The 25,804-nt window shown below is 48.2% G+C and overlaps 1 protein-coding gene across 1 annotated transcript in view; it reads left to right on the top strand.

Moving 5' to 3' along the window:
• LOC129009443 (multidrug resistance-associated protein 1-like) overlaps nt 1-25,804 on the top strand; it is a 100,043-nt gene that overhangs the window by 63,480 nt on the left and 10,759 nt on the right. The window contains exons 5-8 of the mRNA XM_063647227.1: nt 2,076-2,213; nt 4,130-4,255; nt 20,782-20,843; nt 24,123-24,254. Of these exons, the coding sequence (XP_063503297.1) occupies nt 2,076-2,213; nt 4,130-4,255; nt 20,782-20,843; nt 24,123-24,254 (458 nt within the window). The remainder of the gene's footprint in view (nt 1-2,075; nt 2,214-4,129; nt 4,256-20,781; nt 20,844-24,122; nt 24,255-25,804) is intronic.

Raw genomic sequence — 25,804 nt, 5'->3', positions numbered from 1 at the left:
GTGGATTTTTTTTTTTTTTTTTTTTTTTTTTTCCAATTTCACTATAAAAGAGACAGGGTCTTTCCATGTTGCCCAGGCTAGTCTTAAACTCCCGGGCCCAAGTGATCCCCCTCCCTTGGCCTCCTAAAGTGGTGGGATTACAGGCATGAGCCACCATATGTGGTCAGCTGTTTTGACTTGAGTAGGTCGTCCTCCCTTAACTTTCCTTGTTCCTGGTCTTTTTTTTTTTTCCTTTGAGGCAGAGTTTCGCTCTTTTTTCTCAGGCTGGTGCGCAATGGCGCGATCTTGGCGCACTGCAACCTCTGACTACCAGGTTCAAGTGATTCTCCTGCCTCAGCCTCCCCAATAACTGGGATTACAGGCACGCACCACCAAACCTGGCTAATTTTTGTATTTTTAGTAAAGACAGGGTTTCACCATGTTGGCCAGGCTGGTCTCAAACTCCTGACCTCAGGTGATCCACGTGCCTCGGCCTCCCAAAGTGCTGGTATTACAGGCGTGAGCCACTGTGCCTGGCCGTTCCTGGTCTTTTGATCGTTCATTTATGCCTCTGTCACCCTGGGGGAAACGGGGGTGATAGTCTGAGGGTTGGGGCTTTTGACCCCTCAGGGGACTCTGAGCTGGGCTGGCCAAGAGGTGAACTGGCCTATGAGATCCTCAGCCTCTCTTTATCCACCTGAGATCTCTGGGATGGAATGGAGGACCAGCTCAGCTGTGAATGTGTCAGAAACATTCTGACTATATCCCAGGGAACCAGAGTATGCAGGCACTGGGAATATGGGACAGGATGCAGCCAGCACATATATATATATATATATATTTTTTTTTTTTCCTTTAAGATGGAGTCTCACTCTGTTGCCCAGGCTGGAATGCAGTGGCGCAATCTCAGCTCACTGTAGCCTCCGCCTTCCAGGTTCAAGTGATTCTCCTGCCTCAGCTTCCCAGCTAGCTGTGACTAAAGGCTCACACCACCACGCCTGGCTAATTTTTGTATTTTTAGTACAGACAGGGTTTCACCATGTTGGCCAGGCTGGTCTCAAACTCCTGACCTCAAGTGCCCGCCTTGGCCTCCCAAAGTGCTGGGATTACAGGCATGAGCCACTGCACCCAGCTGATTTTTTCTTTTTTTTTTTTAAATTTTTTATCCCTACTCTGTATCAAGTGTTGGAGACACAAGCATATAGTCTAGCTGTGCAAACAGACATTAAATAAATGATTCCTCAAAAAGACAGAAAGTGTTTAAATGTCTGCAGAATGCTGTGTGAGGGTGAAGGTAGGGGAGCTTGCTTTGGTCTGGGGGATAGCCAGGCTTCTCTGAGGGAGGGATGGTGGAGCTGAAGCCTGAGAATGAGCAGGTTATTAAAAAGCTTAAGGGGCTGAGGGCAGAGGACCAGCTGGGGAGAAAAGCACATGTAAAGTCCTGGGGGTCACAGGGAAAACTTGAGAGTTCTGTGTGGCTGGAGCAGAGATGGCCGAGGTGGAGAGCAGGGGCGATGGGGCAGAGGCTGACCCTGGGAACGTTGAGCATCAGGGCAAGTAGGTTTTGTTTTTCATTCCGGGTACTCTGCCTGTTCTTTTAAATAAAGTTTTATTGGCATGAAGGCATGTCCATTCATTTACATCTTGTCTGTTGCCACTTTGACACTGCAGTGGCAAAGCTGAGTAGTTTTGATGTAGAGTCTATGGCCCATGAAGTCCGAAATACTTATTACGTGGTCCATTAAGAAATAATGTGGCTGGGAGCAGTGGCTCACACCTGTAATCCCAGCACCTTGGGAGGCCAAGGCAAGTGGATCACCCGAGGTCAGGAGTTTGAGACCAGCCTGGCCAACATGGTGAAACCCTGTCTCTACTAAAAATACAAAAATTAGCTAGGCGTGGTGGCGGGCTCCTGTAGTCCCAGCTACTTGGGAGGCTGAGGCAGGAGAATCACTTGAACCTGGGAGGCGGAGGTTGCAGTGAGCTGAGATTGGGCCACTGCACTCTAGCCTGGGTGACAAGAATGAAACTCTGTCTCAAAAAAATAAAATAAAATAAAATAACCAACAACTCCTGTCATGTGCTTCTCTCCTCAGCTGCTTGCTACCTTTTTAATTCAGCTGGAGAGGAGGAAGGGGGTTCAGTCTTCAGGGATCATGCTCACTTTCTGGCTGGTAGCCCTACTGTGTGCCCTAGCCATCCTGAGATCCAAAATTATGACAGCCTTAAAAGAGGTAAGTGGCGGTCTTGTTCCTCATCTTCCTTCAGTGGCCCAGGGGGGAGAGATGCTGGGTCCCTCTGGCTTGTGTAGAAGTCATGTGTTGCCATGGGAACCAGGGGATGGGTACCACATGCACCTAGCTTATCCCTTGGTGACTTGCCTACCCCACCAAATCCTCACTAAGTCAGCCTCAGCCTTTTTTCTAGCACCTCCTTTCCCCAGGGCCTGAGTTGTCTGTGTTGCTCCAAGGGGCTCCCATGGGACCTCCAAGGGCCGGAGCTGTGGGCCGATGCCAGGCTGGCCCCATCAGCAGGAAACAGCAAGACAGGCGGCTCCAAATTTTGCCAGGCTGGGATGGAGCTGAGCTGGGAATGGTGTTTGCAGAGTGACTGTTCCCCTGGGGGACCCTAGGCTTGTCCTCACATTACCTTTGTCCCATCAGTTGCTGCTCTGGCTGGAGAAGTTGTTTACATTGGCTGCCGTGTGCTGCTCCTAGGAATTCTGAGGAGTGTGCACTTTTTTTTTTTTTCTTTTTTTTTTTTTTTTTTGCTGTTGTTGTTGAGGTGGAGTCTTGCTGTGTCACCAGGCTGGAGTGCAGTGGCATGATCTAGGCTCACTGTAACTTCTACCTCCTGTGTTCAAGCGATTCTCCTGCCTCAGCCTCCCAAGTAGCTGGGACCACAGGCACGCACCACCATGCCCAGCTAATTTTTGTATTTTTAGTAGAGACAGGGTTTCACCATGTTGGCCAGGATGGTCTCGATCACTTGACCTCATGATCCACCCGCCTCGGCCTCGCAGAGTGTTGGGATTACAGGCATGAGCCACCACGCCTGACCTGGAGTGTGTGCTTTTAGAATAACCTGCTGTTCCTGCCGTCTTGGAGCTAATTAGAGACTGGCGTGAGGCAAAGGAAGGAAAAGAAGCTGAACATTTGACTATTGTGTGCCTACATATTACCTATCATGAGTGATAGCAGCTGATGCTGATTGAGTTCATGTTTTCAAAGTGCCTCACAGGGGACTGTGTATGTGTCACGAATAATCTTCCTGACCTTTTGCAGTGACTTGGACAGAATTTCTCAGCCTCAGCACTAATCGACATTTTGGATTGGAGACTCCTTGGTTGTAGGGGCTGTCCTGTGCTTTATAGACATTTAGGGGCGTCCCTGGCTTCCCCTGACTGGGTGCCATAACACTCCCAAGTTACGACAAACAAGATTTCCCAACACTGCCAGATGTTTCCTGGGAGGCAGAATCACCCCTGGTTAAGAACCACGGGTGGTTTATAGGTGGGGAAACTGAGGCACAGAAAGGTTAAATAAGTTGACAAGATCCCACAGCCAGTGTGAGAGAGCCAGGCCTTGATACAGCTTTGTTTCACTCCCAAGCCCTGTCTTCCTCCCATCAGGCAGCGGTGAGCAGTGAGACTACCGGTGATGGAGCCGGCTTTCTGCCGTTACATCCCGTGGGGAGCTGGGAGCCCCTGAGGAGCCTGCGATGTCCCTGTGGCTGAGTGGGTGCACCTTCCATGGTGCCGTTTGCCCTCTGGGTTTCTGCCACCTGCTCTCAGAATATGATCTTGTTTTTTTGTTTTTTTTTTCCCGAGATGGAGTTTCGCTCTGTCACACAGGCTGGAATGCAGTGGTGCGATTTTGGCTCACTGCAGCCTCTGCCTCCTGGGTTCAAGTGATTCTCCTGTCTCAGCCTCCTGAGTAGCTGGGATTACAGTTGCCCGCCACCACATCTGCCTAATTTTTGTATTTTCAGTAGAGATGGGGTTTCACCATGTTGACCAGGCTGGTCTCCAACTCTTGACCTCAGGTGATCCGCCTGTCTCGGCCTCCAAAAGTGCTAGGATTACAGGCATGAGCCACCACACCCAGCCACAGAATGTGATCTTTTTCCTCCTTCCTTCCCCACCACGCAGGATGCCCAGGTGGACCTGTTTCGTGACATCACTTTCTACGTCTACTTTTCCCTCTTACTCATTCAGCTCGTCTTGTCCTGTTTCTCAGATCGCTCACCCCTGTTCTCGGAAACCATCCACGACCCTGTAAGTGTGACCACAGACAAGTGTGTGTGCGTGTGTGTGTGAGTGTGAGAGAGATGCGTGACACAGTACCAGCTAACATTTCTTAGATCCATCCAGGATCTCGTTCCAGCCTCCCTCAACCCCTGATACAGGGAGTATCATCCCGCCTACTTTACAGATGGAAAAACTGAGGCTTAGATGTGACTGGGGGAGCTGAAGGAGAGAATCTGCTTTGTTGTTGATGAACTGCTATCTTCCAGGCCTGTAGGTTTCTCACTTGGCATGGTGATTTTGGAAAATGTGAGCAGATAATTACAAATCAGGTATTTTTTATGAATTCTAGCTGTCCAGATGTTCTGGAAAAGTGAAGTTCTGACAGATTAGGCTTATAATCCTACAGGGCAGAGCTGAGGAGTTGCTGGAGTCCCCACCACTCACTATTGTATTACACTGGCATGCTTTCCTTACTTGTGGCAAGCGCCTGGCCCCTGAGGGATTTGAGTTTGAGACCCTTGGTCTGTTTTGTCAGTTTCAGAGAAATTCTGTAAATATGGAAACTTATCAGTGAGGAGTGTAGAGATGGCCACCGTTTCTGCTAGTAGAACAAAAGGGAACACTTTATTAATTTCCCTTAATTCTTTTCTTTCTTCTTTTTTTGAGACAGAGTTTTGCTCTGTTGCCTAGGCTGGAGTGCAGTGGTGTGGTCTCGGCTCACTGTAGCCTTGACCTCCTGGGCTCAAGCAATCTTCCTACCTCAGCCTTCTGAGTAGCTGGAATTACAGGCACACACCACCATGCCTGGCTAATTTTTTTTCTTTCTTCAACTTTTATTTTAAGTTCCAGGGTACATATACAGGACGTGCAACTTTGTTACATAGGTAGATGTGTGCCATGGTGATTTGCTGCACAGATCAACCCATCATCTAAGAATCAAGCCCAGGTTCCATTAGCTATTCCTCCTGATGCTCTCCCTCCACCTGCTCCCCAACTTGGCTTACTTTTAATTAATTAATAATTAAAGATGGGGAGATGGGGTATTACTATGTTGCCCAAGCTGGTCTCAAACCCCTGGGCTCAAGCGATCCTCTCGCCTTGGCCTCTCAAAGTGCTGGGATTACAGGTGTGAGTCACCACGCCTGGACTATTTATTTTTTTTAATAGAGATGGGATCTTGCTGTGTTGCCCAGGCTCATGTGCAGCTTTTGATAAGAGAGATCTGGGAAGGCCTGACCAGAAAACTGCATGTAAGCAGAGACCTAGAGGGGTGAGGTAGTGGGTGGAGCAAACACCTGGAGGAAGAGTGTTCCAGGCAGAGGGGAACAAGTGCAAGGGCCCTGGGGTGGGGAGGTGTGGAGAGAACAGCAAGAAAAGCCAGCAGAGCCAGAGAAGGCTAAGAGACAGTGGGTGCCTGAGAAGTGGGAGAGTCCCCTTGTGAGCCAGATGAGCTGTTTGGGTTTTATTGTGAGTATGGCAGGGAGGCCTTGGAGCACCTATTTAATGCTGATTCATGGCTAGTCAGCTGGTATTGGGCAGATTGCAGTGGGAGCACTTTTCACCTCTGTGGTTCTGTTGGGTTTGGTCTAAACCTCTGTGAGGGGCAGAGGCTCACCTTGTGGGTGACAAAAGGGCTTGGTGGGCATCAGTATGGAGGAGGAGGTTGATGATAACTAAGAGATTTTAGAAACCTATGTCCCAGGCCGGGCGTGGTGGCTCACACCTGTAGTGCCAGCACTTTGGGAAGCTGAGGCAGGCAGATCAGTTGAGTTCAGGAGTTCGAGACCAGCTTAGACAACATGGTGAAATGCCATCTCTGCTAAAAATACAAAAATTAGCCAGGCGTGGTGGCGCATGCCTGTAATCCCAGCTAGTCAGGAGGCTGAGGCAGGAGAATCACTTAACCCTGGGAGGTGGAGGTTGCAGTGAGCAGAGATCACACCACTGCACTCCAACCAGGGTGACAGAATGAGACTCTGTCTCAAAAAAAAAAAGAAAAAAGAAATGCATGTCCCAGTGTATGTTCTGAGGAGTTCCGTGTTGGTATGTCCTTGCCCAAAGAGGAGCTGGGTTGGAGAAATGAGCAAGTGCACGCGTCTGTGTATGTATTCCTATGCATCTGTGTGTACGTGTATGTATGCATGCATGTGCTTGCTCGTGTGTCTCGGTAGTCATAGGCATGTATATGCGTGTATGTGCTTATATGTGAATGTGTGCTTGTGTGTTTATGTTCATGTATGTGTGTGTGTGTCTTTGTGTTGTGTGTGCTTGCATATGTATAAAGTTCACAAAGGCAATGGTGACTCATGCCTGTAATCCCAGCACTTTGAAAGGCCAAGGCTAGAGGATCGCTTGAGCCCAGGGGTCACCCCATTTTGGATCCCTGGCTGGTGCCTGACACAGAAGAGAGGGGCTCATGAGTCAGTGGCTGTTGTATGTATTGCGTATCAGTGTGTGTAAGAGTGTGGCAGTCGAGTGTCCCTGTTTGTCAAATGTTGGGCTATTCTTTTTTGTCTTTGGTTTGTTTGTTTTAGATGGATTCTTGCTCTTGTTGTCCAGGCTGGAATGCAGTGGCACGATCTCAGCCCACTGCAACCCTGCCTCCTGGGTTCAAGCAATTCTTCTGCTTCAGCCTCCTGAGTTGCCGGGATTACAGGCGCCCATCACCATGCTTGACTAATTTTTGTATTTTTAGTAGAGACGGGGCTTCACCATCTTGGCCAGGCTACTCTTGAACTCCCGACCTCGGGTGATCCACCCGCTTTGGCCTCCCAAAGTGTTGAGATTACAGGTGTGAGCCACCGCATCTGGCCGAGCCATTCTTTAGAACTGGGATTTATACAAAACAAGTCACACCTCACCTGGGTGGCTGCAGACCTTGGATTGCTCAGGGTAAACAGAGTCTGGTTGGGGCTGCCTGGCTGGCGTGGGGATCACCTGACCCATCGAGCTTCCTCTGGGAGCCTGGGAAGAGCTCTCTTGCCATGGATGGTTCTGGAAGCTTTTTGAAGGAGGGACTTTCTGATTTCTGATCTCCCTTGGGAATCTGGATAAATTCCCTTTCACTTCTCCCCTGGGCGTGTGTGTACCAGGGTGACTCACAGATCTGACTTGGACCTTTTTTTGTGCTTTCTGCGTTCCTGGCAGCCTGGGCCTGGGATTTGCTCTGCCACCCTGGGTGACATGAAGCTCTCAGCTCTGGCGGCTAAAAGGCTGCACTGTTGTGGGGCTGGGACACCCTGACTCTTCTCCCCAGTCATTGTTTTCTGTTTCTGTCTCATCTCCCCCGGCTCCTCCTGTGTCATTGCTGGTCTTCCAAGATGGTGGAAGACACTGTGGTTTGTCTCTTTGGAGTCTCGCTCTGTCGCCAAGGATGTAGTGCAGTGGCATGATCTTGGCTCTGCAGCCTCCGCCTCCAAGGTTCAAGCAATTCTCCTGCCTCAGCCTCGTGAGTAACTGGGACTACAGGCGCACACCACCACGCCCAGCTAGTTTTTGTATTTTTAGTAGAGATGGGGTTTCACCATGTTGGCCAGGATGGTCTCGATCTCCTGACTTCAAGCGATCCGCCCACTTTGGCCTCCCAAAGTGCTGGGATTACAGGCTTGAGCCACGGTGCCTGGCTGTGGTCTGCCTCTTGTGCAGTGAGATCCAGCAGGGTGTTAAATGTGGGTGTGCAGGCTGCTGCATTTCTGACATTTGTGCACCTGTCCGGGAGAGAACACTTTGATTGGCTGACACTCTCTGTCCAGGAAGCCTGAACTTCCCTTTGGGTTCCTGTTCAGGTACCCCATGGGGTTGCCATTTACCTTTTTGCAGATTAGAGTTTAGACCAGGAGTTAGCCAGTAGCCCATGGGCCGAATCTGGCCTGCTGCCTGTTTTTGTAAATAAAGTTTTATTGGAACACAGCCACTCGCGTTCATCACATAGTGTCTTCAGATGTCTGGAGCTGCAGCAGTGGAGTTGTGTAGTTGCTACAGAGACTGTAGCACCCGCAAAGTCTAAGATACCTACCATCTGGCCCTTTACAGAAGAAGTTTGTCCACCGCTGGTCTAAGAATTTCTTTAGCTCTGATGACTTTTTAGCTTCCTTTTTTGTCCCCTTTCCATTTTCAGGCATTCTTTCTTCCTATGGAAGGCAAGGACGGGAATCGACATTTATTAGATGCTTGCTGTTTACCAACTAGCACTATGCTAAGTTCTTTATATGCATGTCTCACTTGACTCTCACAGCAGTCCTGGTGAACTTGGTACTATTTTTCTCATTTTACAGACAAACTGAAGTGCAGACATAAGTGCCTTGCTCAATGTGAGTAGTAGAGCAGAGATTCAAACTCACGATTGGCTGTTCTGCACAATCATGTCACTTCTCTTGGTTGTAACTGCTGAACGGAAGGGTCTTGGCTAAATAATGGCTTTGTGTTAGGCTAGAGGCTTCACATGGCAGTATCCACCTTGTAACCTCAGTGCCTAAGACACAGCCAGGCACACGGTGGGCCTTTAGTGGTAATTTTAGTGTTGTGTTAAATGGGGAGGTGCTCAGTACATGTGGCACATATATTATGTCTTGCATGAGGGTGAAGTGTGCATGAGGCCTCACAGGACATGAGATTAAGCTGCTTCTCTGCCTTCATCCTGTTCAAGTATTACCAGCAGGAAAGAGGAAGGGGACTGATGTATGCACAGATGTTCTGAAGGCTTGGCATGGTGTCAAGAGCCTTATTTTCTTTTTTAAAATGTTGCATTTTGGGGGGTTAAATATATGTAACCTAAGATTTGCCATTTTAACCATTTTAAGTGTGCAATTCAGTGATGCTAAGTGCTTTTAAAAATCTTGTTCAAGGCCGGGTGTGGTGGCTCACACCTATAAACCCAGCACTTTGGGAGGCCGAGACAGGTAGATCACCTGAGGTCAGGAGTTTGAGACCAGCCCGACCAACATGGTGAAATCCCATCTCTACTAAAAATACAAAAATTAGCTGTGCATGGTGTTGAGCACCTGTGATCCCCGCTATTTAGGAGGCAGAGGCAGGAGAATTGCTTGTACCCGGGAGGCAGAGGTTGCAGTAAGCCGAGATCGCTCCAGTCTGGGCAACAGACTGAGACCCTGTCTCAAACAAACAAACATAATAACCACATAACTACCTAGCAACATAGCCTAGCAATTGAGATGGGGGCAAGGAAGGGTGGGAACCAGGTCCTGTGAGAATCAGCTAGACTCGTGGCTTTGGTCTCGGTGCTCTTCCTTTGGGGACCTCAGCAGCCCCTTCTTGAAAACGGTTTGCAACTCGATTTGTTGTTGGCTTCACCTCCTCTCTCTGTCCCAGACCTGAGCCCTGTGATCTGGGGAGGAGGACAACAGGACACCCTCTTTGCTTGTCTTCCCATCACTCTCGGGGATTGAATCACAGTGGAGCCAGGAAGATGGGGAGAGTCCAGGCTTGCTGCTCTCCCATCCTCAGAGCAGCAGCAGGCCATCCATCACCTGTCGCCTGTCCTCAGAGTGATCAGCCAAGGCCTGGGGCAGCTGGGGTCAGGTCAGGCGGGGCCTGGGTGGGAGCTGGCAGAGCCAGCTCCTCCAGGCCACTTTGTGCTGAGTCACTGAGTCGGCCAATCCTCCCCAGCTGGCCCTGCTCCCACTGCATGACTCGGATGTCTATTCCAGCCCTGGCTGCTTGGTGGGGCTCCTCCCATCTGTCCTTCTGGCTCTGGGGCTGCCGAGGCTTTTGGGAGCCTGGGCAGGGCTGACCAAGACTGCTAGGGCTCCGGCCGGACCCCAGTCTCCTGCCTTTTTTCTCTTTGGCACTGAGTCTGTGGTTTAGGTTTGGGGGAGGAGGATCTTGTAGATAAGGGGATCAAGGCCAAAGGAGATCATTTATTAGGTCCCAGCTGAAAGCAGAGGTCCTTGGACCAGTTGGAAGAGCTCGATATCCCCCGGAAGTTTGCTAGAAATGCTGGGTCTCAGGCCTCATCCCAAACCTACCAAGTCAAACTCATTTTAACAAGATCTCCAGGTAGTTCAGGGTTGCAAATCACTGGTTTGGAACATTCAGTGAAAGCTACTCAGCTCATTTGCCGTAAGAGGTATTTTTAGTCCTGTCTGTATAATATGTAATATTTTCCCCCCAGTATTTTACTATGAACGTTTTTAAACCTACAGAAAAGTTGAAAGAATTCTGCAGTGAGCAGTCGTATAGTTGGTACCTAGAACCACAGTTAACATTTTGCTAAACTTGCTTTGTCACATATCTGTCTGTCTAACCAGATAGCTTAATCAGCCAGCCAACCGGCTACTTTTGTTTTCTTTTTTGTTTTTGAGATAGGGTCTCACTCTGTCTCACAGACTAGAGTGCAGTGGTGCGATCATAGCTCACTGCAGCCTCCAACTCCTGGGCTCCAATGATCTTCCCACTTCTGCCTCCCAAGTAGATTGGACCCTACAGGTGCACACTACTGTGTTTGGCTAATTTTTTAATTTTTTATAGGCATGAGGGCTCCCTATGTTGCCCAGTCTGGTCTTGAACTCCTGGCCTCAAGCAATCCTCCCACCTCAGCCTCCCAAAGTACTGGGATTACAGGCTTGGGCCACTGAACCTAGTTTTTTTGATATCTGAAACTTCCTTCGAAATATATTAGTATTCTTTCACGCACCCACTTCCAAGTAAATCATTAGCTAGAGTTTAAGATCTGTTTACCGTTCTGAGTTTTTTGCTTACAATTTACATACAGTGAAATTGCTGATCTCAAGTTAGCATTTGATGAGTCTTGATAAAGGAATACTTTGAACCCCTGTCAAGATACAGAACATTGCAAGGACCCCAGGAAGTTCCCTTGTGCCCCTTCATGATCAGTCTCTGTTCCCACCCACCAAGGCCTGATCTTGGACCGTTGATTAAAGCGTTGAAACTCCATTTTCTTTCCATTTCTCCGTCATGCTTTCTGTCATTTAATAATCAGGTGTTGTGCCAGGGGCTGAGCTAGAAAGAAACAGACCTTGACCACTGACCTGGAGGAGAGATGGAAGGTGGGTGGCAGGCAGTTAAACCAACAACTGCAGGATGGACAGTGGGGGCTCTGAGGGAGGGAAGTGCTGGGAGTTGTGGGGGCTGGGAGAGTGGTCCCTGACTCAGCCTGGGGCTCCAGGGCTAGCATCCAGGGAGGAGAGGAGATGCTCAAGTCTAAGGAATGCGAGGCTCTGGCCAGGTGAATATGGTTGGAGGTGGTGGGGTGGGAGGGTGCTCCTGGTAGAGCAACTGGCATGTGCAAAGGGCCAGTTGAGGGAGCTTGTGGGTGTTTGGGAATCGCTTGGAATTTGGCTTGGCTAGGCTGGGTGCAGTGGCTCTTGCCTGTAATCCCAGCACTTTGGGAGGCTGAGGCAGGCAGATCACCTGAGACTAGGAGCTCAAGACCAGCCTGGCCAACGTGGTAAAACCCCGTCTCTACTGAAAATACAAAAATTAGCTGGGTGTGGTGGTGCATGCCTGTAATCCCAGCTACTTGAGAGGCTCAGGCAGGAGAATCGCTTGAACCCGGGAGGCGGAGGTTGTGGTGAGCCTAGATCGCGCCACTGTACTCCAGTCTGGGTGACAGAGCAAGACTCCATCTCAAAAGAAAGAAAGGAAAAAAGAATTCTGCTTGGCTAGATTGGAAGGGCTAGGATGTAAGTGAAAAGAGAGGCAAGAGTCAGGGAGCATCAGAGATCAAGGGTGCAATTATGTGTCACAATAAGGACTTGGAATTTTTTTTTTTTTTTTTTTGAGATGTAGTCTCACTCTGTCACCAAGGTTGGAGTGCGGTGGTGCCATCTCAGCTCACTGTACCCTCCACCTCCAGGGCTCAAGCGATCCTCCCACCTCAGCCTCGCAAGTAGCTGGGACCATAGTTGCGTGCCACCATGCCCAAGTAACTTTTTCTATTTTTGGTAGAGATGGGGTTTCTGTATGTTACTCAGGCTGGTCTTGAACTTCTGAGCTCAAGTGATGCCCCGCCTTGGCCTCCCAAAATGCTAGGATTACAGGGGTGGGTGAACCACCACATCCAGCCAGGGCTTGGAATTTTAACCCTACTGTGGTGGGAGCTGAGGAAAGGTTTTTCACCAGTGGAATGACACACTCAGGTTGGACAGGTTTTGGAAGATCCTCAGGCTGAAAGGAAGAGGATACACTGCACATGGGGGTGAGGTCGGTGGCACTTAAAAAGCCTTTGCAGGCACCCAGGCAGGTAGAGAGGGAGGCTGAGCCAGGACATTCATCTGTGCCCACTACAGCATCCAAAACCAGAAAAAGGGCCAGGTGCGGTGGCTCACACCTGTAGTCCTGGCACTTTGGGAGGCTTAGGGGGGAAGATTTCTTGAAGCCAAGAGTTTAAGACCAATTTGGTCAACATAGTGAGACCCCATCTCTTGAAACAAACAAACAAAGAAAACAGACAAGTTGATGGGCAAAGGGCATGGGAAAAGATTCCGGGGTGTGCTCCAGTAGAGGAAACGGAGGTCCTGGGCAGGGAGGCATTTTGCACAGTTGGTAAGCAACAGGGCAAACAAATCACCAATGTTTACGTTATACTGGCAAATCTCTTACTGCTGGACATTTAGTCTCTGTCTAATAATAAGGATAACAGCTGGGTGCACTGTATTATTTATTTAGTCCTCACAGTAGGACAGGATGATCTGTCTCCCCACTTGACAGATGAAGACATCGAGGGTCAGAGTGGTGATGTGTCAGGAACCCTCCCACTGGGTTCTCACGCTTGAAACACAGATTGCTGGTCCCCACCCACACAGTTTCTGATGTAGTAGGTCTGGGTGGGTCCCGAGCATCTGTGGTTCCCAAAAAGTTCCCAGGTGCCACCGATGCTGGTGATGGAGCCGCGTTTGAGGGCCACTGCTCTAAATCGTATTGCTGCTGCACGCATTACCTCCTGCTGGGTGCAGGGGTTGTGGGGGGCACTTTAGCAGTGCAGAGCAGAGGTAACCAGCAGAAAACCCATTAGAACTAAAAGCCGAGAGTGTTTCTGACAAACAGGTCAACATGCGGAAAGACCCAGACAAGGTCCTTAAACTACCCTGCGCTCCAAGAATCAGTGCCTGGGACTGCCGTACCTAATTGGTTCAAACCACAGGGTTTCTGGCCAGCTCATCTGGTACCAAACGTAGATGTCAGTATGGTGGATGCCAAAGAACACATCACTCTGTTTGGATGAATCAGGCTTTTCCTCCCTCTGCCTTCAGCCAGGACTTCTCTGAATTGTTTTCATTTCAAATGAAGGAGGGACCAGTTCACAAGCTGCTTTCATGCTATCTGGGACAGGAGTTGCTGTATTTCAGTGTCTGAGGCTGGGAAACCCCCTGGAGGTGGCTCTGTCTTTTGTACCTAGTGTATGATGTCAAAAGATTCTCCTTGGTTTGGGTTAAATGAGATGCTCCCTGGATTACAATCCAGTGCCCCATGATTTTTTTTCCTCCTTTTTTATTTCCTCCTTTTTTAATTTTTATTATATTTTATTGTCTGACCTACTTCAGAAGTTAGTTGTCTTTGTTGTCAAGTAAGGCCTTCCACGTCAGATAGAGGCTATTTCCAGGCTGGGCGCAGTGGCTCATGCCTGTAATCCCAGCACTTTGGGAGGCCGAGGTGGGTGGATCGCTTGAGGTCAGTCAGGAGTTCGAGACCAGCCTGGCCAACATGGTAAAACCCCGTCTGTACTACAAGTGCAAAAATTAGCCAGGCATGGTGGCGTGCACCTGTAATCCCTGCTATATGGCAGGATGAGGTAGGAGAACCACTTCAATGTGGGAAGCGGAGGCTGCAGTGAGCTGAGAACGCACCATTGTGCTGCAGCCTGGGCGATGAGAGTGAAACCGTCTCAGAAGAAAAAAAAAAAAAAAAAGAAGCTATTTCCTTTTTTTTTTTTTTTTTTTTTTTTTTTGCCAGCGAAGAGGGGACCCTGTGTTGGCCTCCCTACCTGTAACTTGAGATAATCTGAAAATCTGTATTTAGAGCCATACAAGAGAGGCAGCGTGAGGAGAAGAATTTGACAAAGCTCTTTGAATGTGCAAATTAGAAACAGCAATGGCTGGGCGCGGTGGCTGATGCCTGTAATCCCAGCACTTTGTGAGGCCAAGGCGGGCGAATCAATTGAGGTCAGGAGTTCGAGACCAGCCTAGCCAACATGGTGAAACTCCATCTCTATCAAAAAATCCAAAAATTAGCCGGGCGTGGTGGCAGGTGCCTATAATCCCAGCTACTCAGGAGGCTGAGGCAGGAGAATTGCTTGAACCTGGGAGGTGGAGGTTTCAGTGAGCCGAGATCAGGCCACTGTACTCCAGCCTGGGCGACAGAGTGAGACTCAGTCTCAAAACACAAAAAAACAAAAAACTGTGCAGTGTTCCATCTGTCAATGTCCTTGTTGCATTTGCAGGGCAGGTTTTTTACCAGTGGCTGGGGACTCAGTTTTACTGGGCTGAGGGAAGGTTAGGATTTGAGGGTCTTGTTAAGCTGGATATGGGCTGCATTTCAAGCCTCCCCTGGCTGTCTCTGTCCTGCGTGTTGATGCCAAAGCTGAAGAAGACTGGATTTGCAGGCAAAAGACTGTCATTTGAGGCCTGATTTCACCCCTTAATCACTGTGTCTTAGCATGTTGTGGGGGTTGAGGTAGGCAGAGGTTAGCCAACCTTTTCTGGAAAGGGCTGGCTGATAAATACTTTAGGCTTTGCATGCCATACACTGTCTGTGGCAACCCCTAACTCTGCTGTGTAGCTCAAAAGCTGCCATATTCATTTATAATACATAAATGAATGGGTGTGACTGTTCCAATGAAACTTTATTTATAAATAGCTGGCCTGTGGGCCATAGATGCTTCTGATATATAAAGCATCTGGTACAGTGGTGTATTGTGAACCCACTGGGTTTTTCCCCCACCAAACTCTTGAGCTTTATTGATGTATAGTGACAAATAAAAATGGTATATAGGTTGGGCACCGTGGTTCATGCCTGTAATCCCAGGACTTTGGGAGGCCGAGGCAGGTAGATCACTTGAGCTCAGGAGTTCGAGACTAGCTCAAGCAATAGAGTGAAATCCTGTCTCTACAAAAAATACAAAATTAGCTGGGTGTTGTGGTGTGCGTCTGTAGTCCCAGCTACCTGGGGGGCTGAGGTGGGAGGATCACTTGAACCTGGGAGGTCGAGGCTGCAATGAGCTATGATTACACTACCGTGCTCCAGCTTGGGTGACAGAGCGAGACCCTGTCTCGAAAATATATTTAAGGTGTACAGTTTGATGTTTCTATATACCAGAGGCTACTGTCACTGCTTCTATTATTATTACTGCTACCACTACTACTCATATTACCCTTTCTTTAGCTGTTACTCTGTGCCAGGTACTATTCTGAGTACTTAACATGTTTGATCTCATTTAATCTTCACCACCAAGGAACTGACCCAAGGTCCCACAGCTAGGAAATGGCAAGCTGGGATTGAGCCACGCCAGCTAGCCCCGTGCTATGCACTGCTTCACACAGAAGCTGCCCCTCCACCCCCGCCACCTTCTTTTTCCTTTGTTCCTTTGTTATCAGCTGGCCGTTTCCAGAAAAGGTTGGTTAACCTGCCTACCTCAACCCTCAGTGATTAAGGGGTGATATCAGGCCTCAAATGACTGACCTTTTTCCTTTGTTGCAGCTCTCACTGATTGTAATTCCGATTGTAATTATATACTTATTTGCACCGTGGTTTACTTACTGTCCATCTCCCCCAGGGCAGGAGGCTGAATGGGGCAGGGGTCTCGCTGTCTCGTTTGCAGCTCCGTCCGCAGCACTTCACCCACATCCTGGCCTATAAGCGAGTCCTGCCCTTGTATTTGACCAAGAAATAAATGAATCATTGACAGCCATGCCCCACCCCTTCCTCCTCTCTCTGCCAGCCAGCACCTCCGTCTTTCACAGTGGGTAGGGCTTGGGCTACAGGTGAAATGGATTTGCAATTCCCTGATAACCCACCCACCGACTGTGGGGGCGGGCAGGAAGGCGTCAGCTCTTCCAGATGAAAAACCAGCCTGCAATGCAGCATTTCTACCCAGCCTACAAAGCAAACACCACTACCTCCACGCCTTAGGTTGGAGAAATTCCGCTTTACGACACAGTCCCATGGGCCTCATGTCATTTGTCCCTCCTGGCAGTCCCGGGGGGTAGGTCGAGCAAGCAGTAGGACAAACGATTCCCATTTTCCAGGTATAAAAACTGAGGCTTGGAGGTGAAGGGACTTGCCCAAGGTCATCAGCTAGAATATAGCAGGGCTGGGATTAGAACCCAGGTCTGTCCGGGTCCATGGTCTGATCTGAACTCTGCTTCGGTTGGTCTGGAATGCATCGGCTGCATCTGATGATCTTGTTAAGGATCTGTGGCTGTCAGGGTCCTCCCCCTAGAGGTGCTGATTTAGTTGGTCTGGGGTGGGGCCCTAGGCACTTGGCACTTAACAAACTCCTTAGGTGATTCCAATGGACAGGCAGGGCTGGGAACTTCATCACCCCTCCGAGTCCCAGAGTGGAGCCTGATCCTTAGCCCTGGCTGTGTATTTGAATCACTGGAGGAGCTTTTTATTTAGCCTTTTATGATGGAAACATAAAGTAGACAGCATAGGATAATGAACTACCATGAGCTCTTTTTCTTTTCTTTTTATTTATTTTTGAGACAGGGTCTCACTATTACCCAGGCTGGAGTGCGATGGCACAATCTCAGCTTGCTGCAACCTCTGCCTCCCGGGTTCAAGCCATTCTCATGCCTCACCCTCTTGAGTAGCTGGGACTACAGGCACGTGCCACCATGTCCAGCCAATTTTTATATTTTTTGTAGAGACAGGGTCTTGCCTTGTTGCCCAGACTGGTCTCGAACTCAAAGCAATTCTCCCGCCTCAGCCTCCCAAAGTGTTGGGGTTACAAGTGTGAGCCACCGCACCCAGCTACCATGAGCTCTTTACCATGCATTGCATAGGTGAACGTTTTAATATGTATCTCCGAAGGACATGGATTTGTTTATTTTTAATGACTTTATTTCGCAATGGTTTGGCTCACAAAAAGTTGCAAAAATAACAGAGTTCCTGATGTTCATTGCTCAACTTTCTTTAATGATAACATCTAAAAGATAAGAATTTTAAAAACTGTAACTGTTGGGCTGCATGTGACGGCTCATGCCTGTAATTCCAGCACTTTGGGAAGCTGAGGCAGGAGGATCACTTCAGCCCAGGAGTTTGAGACCAGCCTGATCAATATAGCTAGACCTTGTCTTGACAAAAAAACATGTATATGTGACTGTAATACTAACTTTAATAAAAATTTATTAATATCAAATATCCCAGTAATCCATTGTGGTTGCACAATGGCTCATTCTTCTATGGTATCATTCTTTATGTTTTAGCTGGGATTTTTTTATGGAAAAGAGTTTCCCCTTCATTTCTTTGATCACTGATCACTCTGTAGTGATCGAATAAATGACTGTTTTCCTCAGGGAAGCCTTCTCCGACCCTGGTGAACCAAATGAGTACATTTGGGAAAGGTGGAGAAAATACTTGTTTCTTTCCGCTTTTTCTGTTTTCAAACAATGACCTGGTTCACTGACAACATCAGATGTTTCTCTTTATTTCCAGCATCAATATGAAACTTGTGTATATAAACTTGTAAGGCCGGGCGCAGTGGCTCAAGCCTGTAATCCCACCACTTTGGGAAGCCAAGGTGGGTAGATCACTTGAGTCAGGAGTTCGAGACCAGCCTGTTCACCAACATGGTGAAACCCCATCTCTACTAAAGATACAAACATTAGCCTAGTGTGGTGGCTGACGCTTATAATCCTAGCTACTTGGGAGGCCGAGGCGGGAGGATCACTTGAACCCAGGAGGCGGAGTTTGCAGTGAGCCAAGATCACGCCACTGGACTCCAGCCTGGGTGACAGAGCAAGACTCCATCTCAAAAAACAAAACAAAAAACAAAATAAAAACCTTGCATGGTATGTTTTAGCCAGTTGTACTTATTCTTGTCAAAGCTCAAATTGTCCCTCTTTTAGCCTGCAGCCGCCACTTCTGCTTGGCTCTTGAGCCTTTTAACAATCCTATTCATGCTTAGTTTCCTTGTTGTCCGGTGTGACAAGATGTTCTTGGCTTATCTTGCATATTTCTTGCCCAGCCACTTTTCCAAGAAAAATCTGGAAGTTTAAAACAAAAGCAAAGCTTCAGTGCCCCAGTCGCACCCAGAACCAGCTTAATGAGATTCCCTGGTGCGGGTAGGACCCGGATACAGTATTTTTTTTTATTTTAATTTTTATTTTTTTCGAAACAGGCTCCCTAGGCTGGAGTGCAGTGGCAAGATCTCAGCTTACTGCAACCTCCGCCTCATGGATTCAAGCAATTCTGCCTCAGCCTCCTGAGTAGCTGAGCTTGCAGGCACCCACCACCACATCCAGCTAATTTTTTGTATTTTTGGTAGAGACGGGGTTTCATCATGTTGCCTAGGCTGGTCTCAAACTCCTAACCTCGAACTCCTGACCTCAAGTGATCTGCCTGCCTTGGCCTCCCAAAGTACTGGGATTATATACGTGAGCCACCACACCCAGCCAGGATACAGTATTTTTTAAAAAGCATGCCCAGCCTTGAATGGAAAACCACTTGATGAGAGTATGCCACCTTATCGGGCTGTGTAAATGCCTTATATCTGCACAAGGCTGGAACTTTGAGTGGAGTCCTTGGCTAAAGCTGTCATTACTGCATGGTGACCTCTCTTCCCTCTGCTGCTAAATCTTGTGTTTCAGAATTTAGACCCGGCTGCATCCATGTTGAAAGCCAGGCTTTGTCCATCATCCCAGGAGCTCTGTGTCGGTCCCTTTCCTTGCCTGCATGTTGTTGACTTGGGGCTCATCTTCATTTCTCTGGGAAATAAGTTCTTTGATAGCTTGCTTAGAATCTCTCAGTACTTCCCATTGCCCTTAGAATGAAGACCAAAATATGTGGCCTGCAGTATAGACTGTGCACAGCCTCCAGTGTAGACTGCTCAGGCCCCTTCTTGGTTCCTGGAGTCTACCATGCTTTCTTCTACCACCGGGCCTTTGCACACACTGCTGTCTGCTGGGAATGCATTGCTTTTCCTCGTTACTTAGTTCTCCTCTACTCACCCTTCAGGTGCCAGCTTGACTGTCTTCCTCGGGGGAGCCTTCTCTGACCTTCGTACACCAGATCAGTCCCCATGTACTTACTTTGTCTCATTGGTAATATTTCTCTCCTTTCAGGACGCACATCAAGGCCCAGAAGTTGTAGTTTTGCATTTGTTCATGTGATCATTTGATGCATGTCTCTCTCTGGAGCCTGACTCTTTGGGGCTCACATCCTGACTCCACTGCTTTTAGCTGTGGGACCTTGAACAAATCTTTTCATCTCTGGGCCCCAGTTTTTAAATTTAATTTAATTTAATTTAATTTTTATTTTGAGACACTCTTGCTCTGTTGCCAGGCTGTAGTGCAGTTGTTCGATCATGGCTCACTGCAACCTCCGCCTCCCGGGTTCAAGCGATTGTCTTGCCTCAGCCTCCCAAGTAGCTGGGACTACAGGCTCCTGCCACCACATCCAGCTAATTTTTGTATTTTTAGGAGAGACAGGGTTTCACCATGTTGGCTAGGATGGTCTCGATCTCTTGACCTTGTGATCTGCCTGCCTCAGCCTCCCAAAGTGCTGGGATTACAGGCCCAGTTTCTTTTAGCTGCAAAACAGGGATGACATGATACTTTTATCTGTCTTGTGAGGCAAGGATGAAGATTAAGTAAGGTAGTTTGTGTAAAGCACTTAGAACTGAGCTAGCTATTAATAGTAGAGTATCTTGGCAGGTATTACTGATGATTACTGCAGTAGACCACAGGCTCCATACAGGCAGGAGTCATTTCTGTTTGTTTAGATTTGTATGCAGGGTGCTTGGTACAAGGGTTTTGCTCAGGAAATACTTGTTGGATAGATGAATGAATGAGGTGGAGATAATAGTAATACCATGTTTATAGAATTCCATGAGGGTATAAAATAATGCAAGTATATAAGCTCTTGGTAGAGTGTCTAGCACATAGTAGGTGGTCAATAAATATTCAGTGACTGAATGAGTAAAGTAGGGACAATAGTAATACCCGCTCATGAGGTTGTCGTGGGGATATAAGGCAACCCTGTAGTACCTTGTAGAATGCCTAGCACATAGTAGGTGCTCAGAAAATATTTGTTGAATGAATGAATGAAGTAGGGATGACGTTAACACCAGCTCCTAGGGTTGTTGCGGGGATAGAAGATAAGGCAGGTCTATAGCATGTTGTATTGTGGTTGTACATGGTAGACACTCCATTGATTGAAACTGGAAGAGCTGCCATGAGTTTCTTTCTCCTGGGGATTAGGAGAGGGTCCTTTTGGGGTGCAGAATGGTGTGGAGCTGACGCTAGTCCTCTGGAAGGAAGAGTGAGCAGCTGACTACTTGCTAAGCTCTGACCTGGATGAAAAGTCAAATCGTTCCTTTCTCTCTTCCTCCCAAACCTGTGCTTTCTTTCCACTAGAATCCTTGCCCAGAGTCCAGCGCCTCCTTCCTGTCCAGGATCACCTACTGGTGGATCACAGGGTAAGGCTGGGCCCCCCAGACCTCAGGGAGGTGGTGGGGAATGAATGAATGAACGAACATGCTCAGCTCCCGCCCCCCCCAGACTTCTCCCTCCTTCGCTCTTCTGCAGAGTTATCTTGAATCTGCCTGTGCTGGCCATGTGGTCTCAGAGACACCATCTCTGTCCGGCAGTTCCATGAACTTGAATGTGATAAACACATGAGCCGTGAGCAGCTTACACCTCTGCAGAAGGCTTTGCCTGGGACAGCCATATGCTGGACTGCTCTTGCTTTAGCTTCAGATTTGGGTTTTTAAAATATTAGGTATAGTTATTATTGACATTGTCCCCCTCCTCTCCCCCACTGCTTAGAAAAATAATACTGTCTCACCACAGGAAGTATGGATTAAAAAACCACACGTGCAGATCAGCAGTGTAGGAGACATCCAGAGGCAACCAGTGTCACCATTTTAGTATGCCTCCTTCTGGTCGTCTTTCTTTTTTTTTTGAGATGGAGTCTCGCTCTGTCAGTCTCAGCTCACTACAGTCTCCGCCTCCCAGGTTCAAGTGATTCTCCTGCCTCAGCCTCCCAGGTAGCTGGGATTAGAGGCTTGCACCACCATGCCTGGCTACTTTTTGTATTTTTAGTAGAGACAGAGTTTTGCCATGTTGGCCAGGCTTGTCTTGAAACTCCTGACCTCAGGTGATCCACCCCCATCGACCTCCCAAAGTGCTGGGATTACAGGTGTGAGCCACCATGCCCAGGTACCTTCTGATCCTCTTTTTCTGCCCATTGTTAACATCTTATTGGGGATTGTTTGAAGAATCTTTTTTTGCCCCTAATATGCATCATCTTTTTTTTTTTTTTTTTTTTTTTGAGACAGGCTTTCGCTCTGTCGCTGAGGCTGGAGTGCAGTGGCACAATTGTAGCTTACTGCAGTCCCAATCTACTGGGCTTAGGTGATGCTCCTGCCTCAGCCTCCTGAGTAGCTGGGACTACAGGCATGCTCCCCCATGCCCAGCAGATTTTTGTACTTTCTGTAGAGATGGGGTTTCATCATGTTGCCCAGGCTGGTCTCCAACTTCTGAGCTCAAGTGATTGTCCCACCTCAGCCTCACAGAGTGCTGGGATTACAGGCATGAGCCACCATGCCTGGTCTCATCCTTGTCTTAATGACAAACATCGTTTTTAAAAATTAGATGTTTTGAATAATTTCTTCAAATTACTATTAAAAAGCATCACTGGGACAGTTGATGTAATTTGTACATGACTACAGGACACCGGATGCATGCTGATCACGTTCATTCTTGTTTTGGAAAATTGTGCTCTAGTTACATAAGAGCATGTCCTGGATTGGAAGGGAATACCTCCAGTTTTTTTGGGGTAAAGGCATGTAGAGCCTATATGTTAACTTTTTTTTTTGAGATGGAGTCTCACTCTTTTGTCCAGGCTGGAGTGCAGCGGTAGGATCTGAGCTCACTGCAACCTCCGCCTCCTGGGTTCAAGAGATTGTCCTGTCTCAGCCTCCTGAGTAGCTGGGATTACAGGGACCTGCCACCACGTCCAGCTAATTTTTGTATTTTTAGTAGAGATGGGGTTTCACTGTGTTGTCCAAGCTGGTCTCAAACTCCTGACCTCAGGTGATCCACCCACCTCAGTCTCCCAAGGTGCAGGGATTACAGGTGTGAGCCACCGTGCCAGGCCTTTAACTGTTTAAATGGTTCAGAAAAAGATGATGTGTTTGCATGTGTGTGTGTGTTTGTGGGTGCACGTCCATGGATACAGAGAATGATACTGCAAATGTGGCAACATGTTAACAATGGTGAGTTGAGTGAATTCTTAGTATGATTTCAGTAATTTTTCTATAAGTTTGAAATTATTTGAGAGCAAAAGATGAAAGTATTTTACCTTTTATTATAAAAGTGTTTAGTCTGCTGGGCGCGGTGGCTCATGCCTGTAATGTTAGCACTTTCAGAGGCCGAGGTGGGTGGATCACCTGAGGTCAGGAGTTGACCAGCCTGGCCTACATGGTGAAACCCTGTCTCCACTAACAATACAAAAATTAGCTGGGCAGCACACATCTGTAATCCCAGCTACTTGGGAGCGTGAGGCAGGAGAATCGCTTGAATCCAGGAGGCAGAGGTTACAGTGAGCCGAGATGGCTCCATTACACTCCAGCCTGGATGGAGTCACATAGAAAGATTAATATAATAAAACTCAATAATCTCATCACCCAGATTTCATGCTTACTAATGCTTTGTCATGTCAACCTTTTTATTTTTTAATTTTTTCCTTCAACCTATTTTTTTTTTTTTTCTTTTTATAGGGTCTGATTCCATTGCCCAGGCTGGAGTGCAGAGACACAATCACAGCTCTCCGCGGCCGCCACCTCCTGGCCTTGAGCAGTCCTCCCACCTCAGCCTCCTGAGTAGCTGGGACTACAGGTGCGAGCCATCATGACTGGCTAATTTTTTTATTTCTACTTTTTGTAGAGATAGTCTCCCTATGTTGCCCAGGCTGGTCTTGAACTCCAGGGCTCACAAAGTCCTCCCACCTCGGCCTCCCAAAGTGCTAGGATTATAGGCATGAGCTACCGTGCCTGGCCCATATCAGCCTTTTTTAATTTAAAATTTTAAAAACTTGGCGGGGCACGGTGGCTCATGCCTATAATTCCAAGACTTCGGGAGGCCAAGGTGGGAGGGTTGCTTGAGCCTGGGGTTCAAGAACAGCTTGGGCAACATAGGGAGACTCTGTCTCTACAAAAATAAAAAATAAAAAAAATTTGCCAGTCATAATGGCTTGCACCCAAAGTCCCAGCTACTCAGAAGGCTGAAGTGGGGAGAATTGCTCTAGACCGGGAGCTGGAGGCTGCAGGGAGCTGCAGGGAGCTGCGATCGCACCACTGTACTCCATCCTGGGTGACACAGCAAGAACCTGTCTCCAAATGAATGAATGAATAATAAAAAATAAAAAATAAATTAGAGCCATCCTGATATTTCGCTCCTAAATCATCTTTCTTTCCCCTAAGTCTTTTGTATGCACCACTAAAAAAAAAAAAAAAAAAAAAAAAAAAAGCCATTTTTCCTGCATGACCCAACAGAATGAGCTGTAATTAGCTTGTAATATGTGCAAATGTCCAGCCACATTCTGACTTCCCCAGCTGCATGGCTGCCTTCATTTGCAGCGGGCAGCTGTTCTGCAGAGGGGAGCAGCATCAGCAGGCGTGTGGATTGAGTGAGCCCCGTCCTCCTCCTCCTCTCATTGACTCTCATTGCCTAACCCCCTTGTGTCTTGGCCCTAGGTTGATTGTGCGGGGCTACCGCCAGCCCCTGGTGGGCAGTGACCTCTGGTCCTTAAACAAGGAGGACACGTCGGAACAAGTCATGCCTGTTTTGGTAAAGAACTGGAAGAAGGAATGTGCCAAGACTAGGAAGTAAGTGTGAGTTTCCTTGTCCTCCAGGATGCCCCGGTCACCTCCTTTCCACTACTGTGGCCTGAATCCAGGATGGGGCCCTGGCAGTGCTGCCTGTTACTAGCTTTGTGGTTCTGAGCAAGATGCCTCACTTCTCCTCCTGGCCTCAGTTTGCTTTTCTGACAAATGGGGTAGAATCTCGCATGTCATTAAAGCAACTGGGTAGAGAAAAGAAGAAAGAAGCTGGGCGCGGTGGCTCTCATGTCTAATCCCAGCACTTTGGGAGGCCGAGGCAGGCGGATCCCTTGGTCGGGAGTTTGAGACCAGCCTGGCCAACATGGTGAAACCCCGTCTCTACTAAAAATACAAAAATTAGCTAGGTGTGGTGGCAGGTGCCTGTAATCCCAGCTACTCAGGAGGCTGAGGCAGGAGAATCACTTGAACCCAGGAGGCGGAGGTTGCAGTGAGCTGAGATTGTGCCACTGTATACTAGCCTGGGAGACAGAGTGAGATTCTGTATCAAAAAAAAAAAAGAAGAAGAAAGAAAAATATTGTCCAAATAGGCAGTTGATGCTGTTTGCCATGGCGCGTGACTATCCCTCCTTGAGTCAGTCTCACTTTTTTCTGTCTCTTTCTGAGCATCTGGCATCTTGCATGTTCTTGCTGTTTGAATGTTCTGTCCAACATGCCCAGCTGACCATGTAAGTCTGTTTAGCCAAAGAAGCCCCATTTGAGGGTGATTTTGGCTCTACTGGATTTTAGGCTCTACCCCCTATGTAAGGCGTGCCCCACTACCCCACCTCTGTCATTCTTTCGGGAATCAGGCCAGGGCCTCCCCTGCGCATACCTTAACTCATCAAATCTGAGACGCCATTAGTTGCACGATGCGTTATTATTCTATGTAACAGTAAGAAAGAAAAGCAGCTGCCAATTAAACAAGGACATGAGACGTGTCTCGAGCCTGGACGAGCTGGAACATGAACTTGCGGGTGACATGGGGGCAGTGGATTGCAGCCATGGATGGTAGTAGAATGGCTGTTTTTGTTCCTGTTGCCTGTTCCGGGGTAAGTTTACTACGATAAGCTGTGATGGGGCCAGTGTGGTGCATTGGATTCCCCACAGACCCATTGACCTTACAGGGAAAAACCCCAGACCGGGGTTCTGTTCCTCATTCTGTTCCGGGGATGCCCAGGATACAGGCCTTCAGTCAGACCCAGATGGTGGGTGGGAATCTGGACATCCATGGTGCCAGCCACTAGGACATCAGCAGAGGACCTTGTGACTCTGGTCGGAGGCTGTTTGGGTGGTCCAGGTGATGGGAGAAATTGTCTCGTGGGAGGCAGATAGAGCTTGGGCCTCTGTGACTGAGCATTGTAAGGAAATGGCCCATGTCCATGACCCAGTTGAAGGTTTTTGGCAGGCAAAGGTGGGGTCCCTGTTTATTACAGTTCTTCATGGAGACAGAACTAGTAGGATGGATGAATGGTTGGATGGATGGATGGATGGATGGATAGATGATAGATAGATAGATGGATGATAGATTGATAGATGATAGATGATAGGTAGATGAT

Source organism: Pongo pygmaeus, chromosome 10 (assembly GCF_028885625.2).
Source record: "Pongo pygmaeus isolate AG05252 chromosome 10, NHGRI_mPonPyg2-v2.0_pri, whole genome shotgun sequence".
In the NCBI taxonomy this organism is placed as follows: domain Eukaryota; kingdom Metazoa; phylum Chordata; class Mammalia; order Primates; family Hominidae; genus Pongo; species Pongo pygmaeus.
This window is presented reverse-complemented; position numbering and strand designations above follow the sequence as displayed.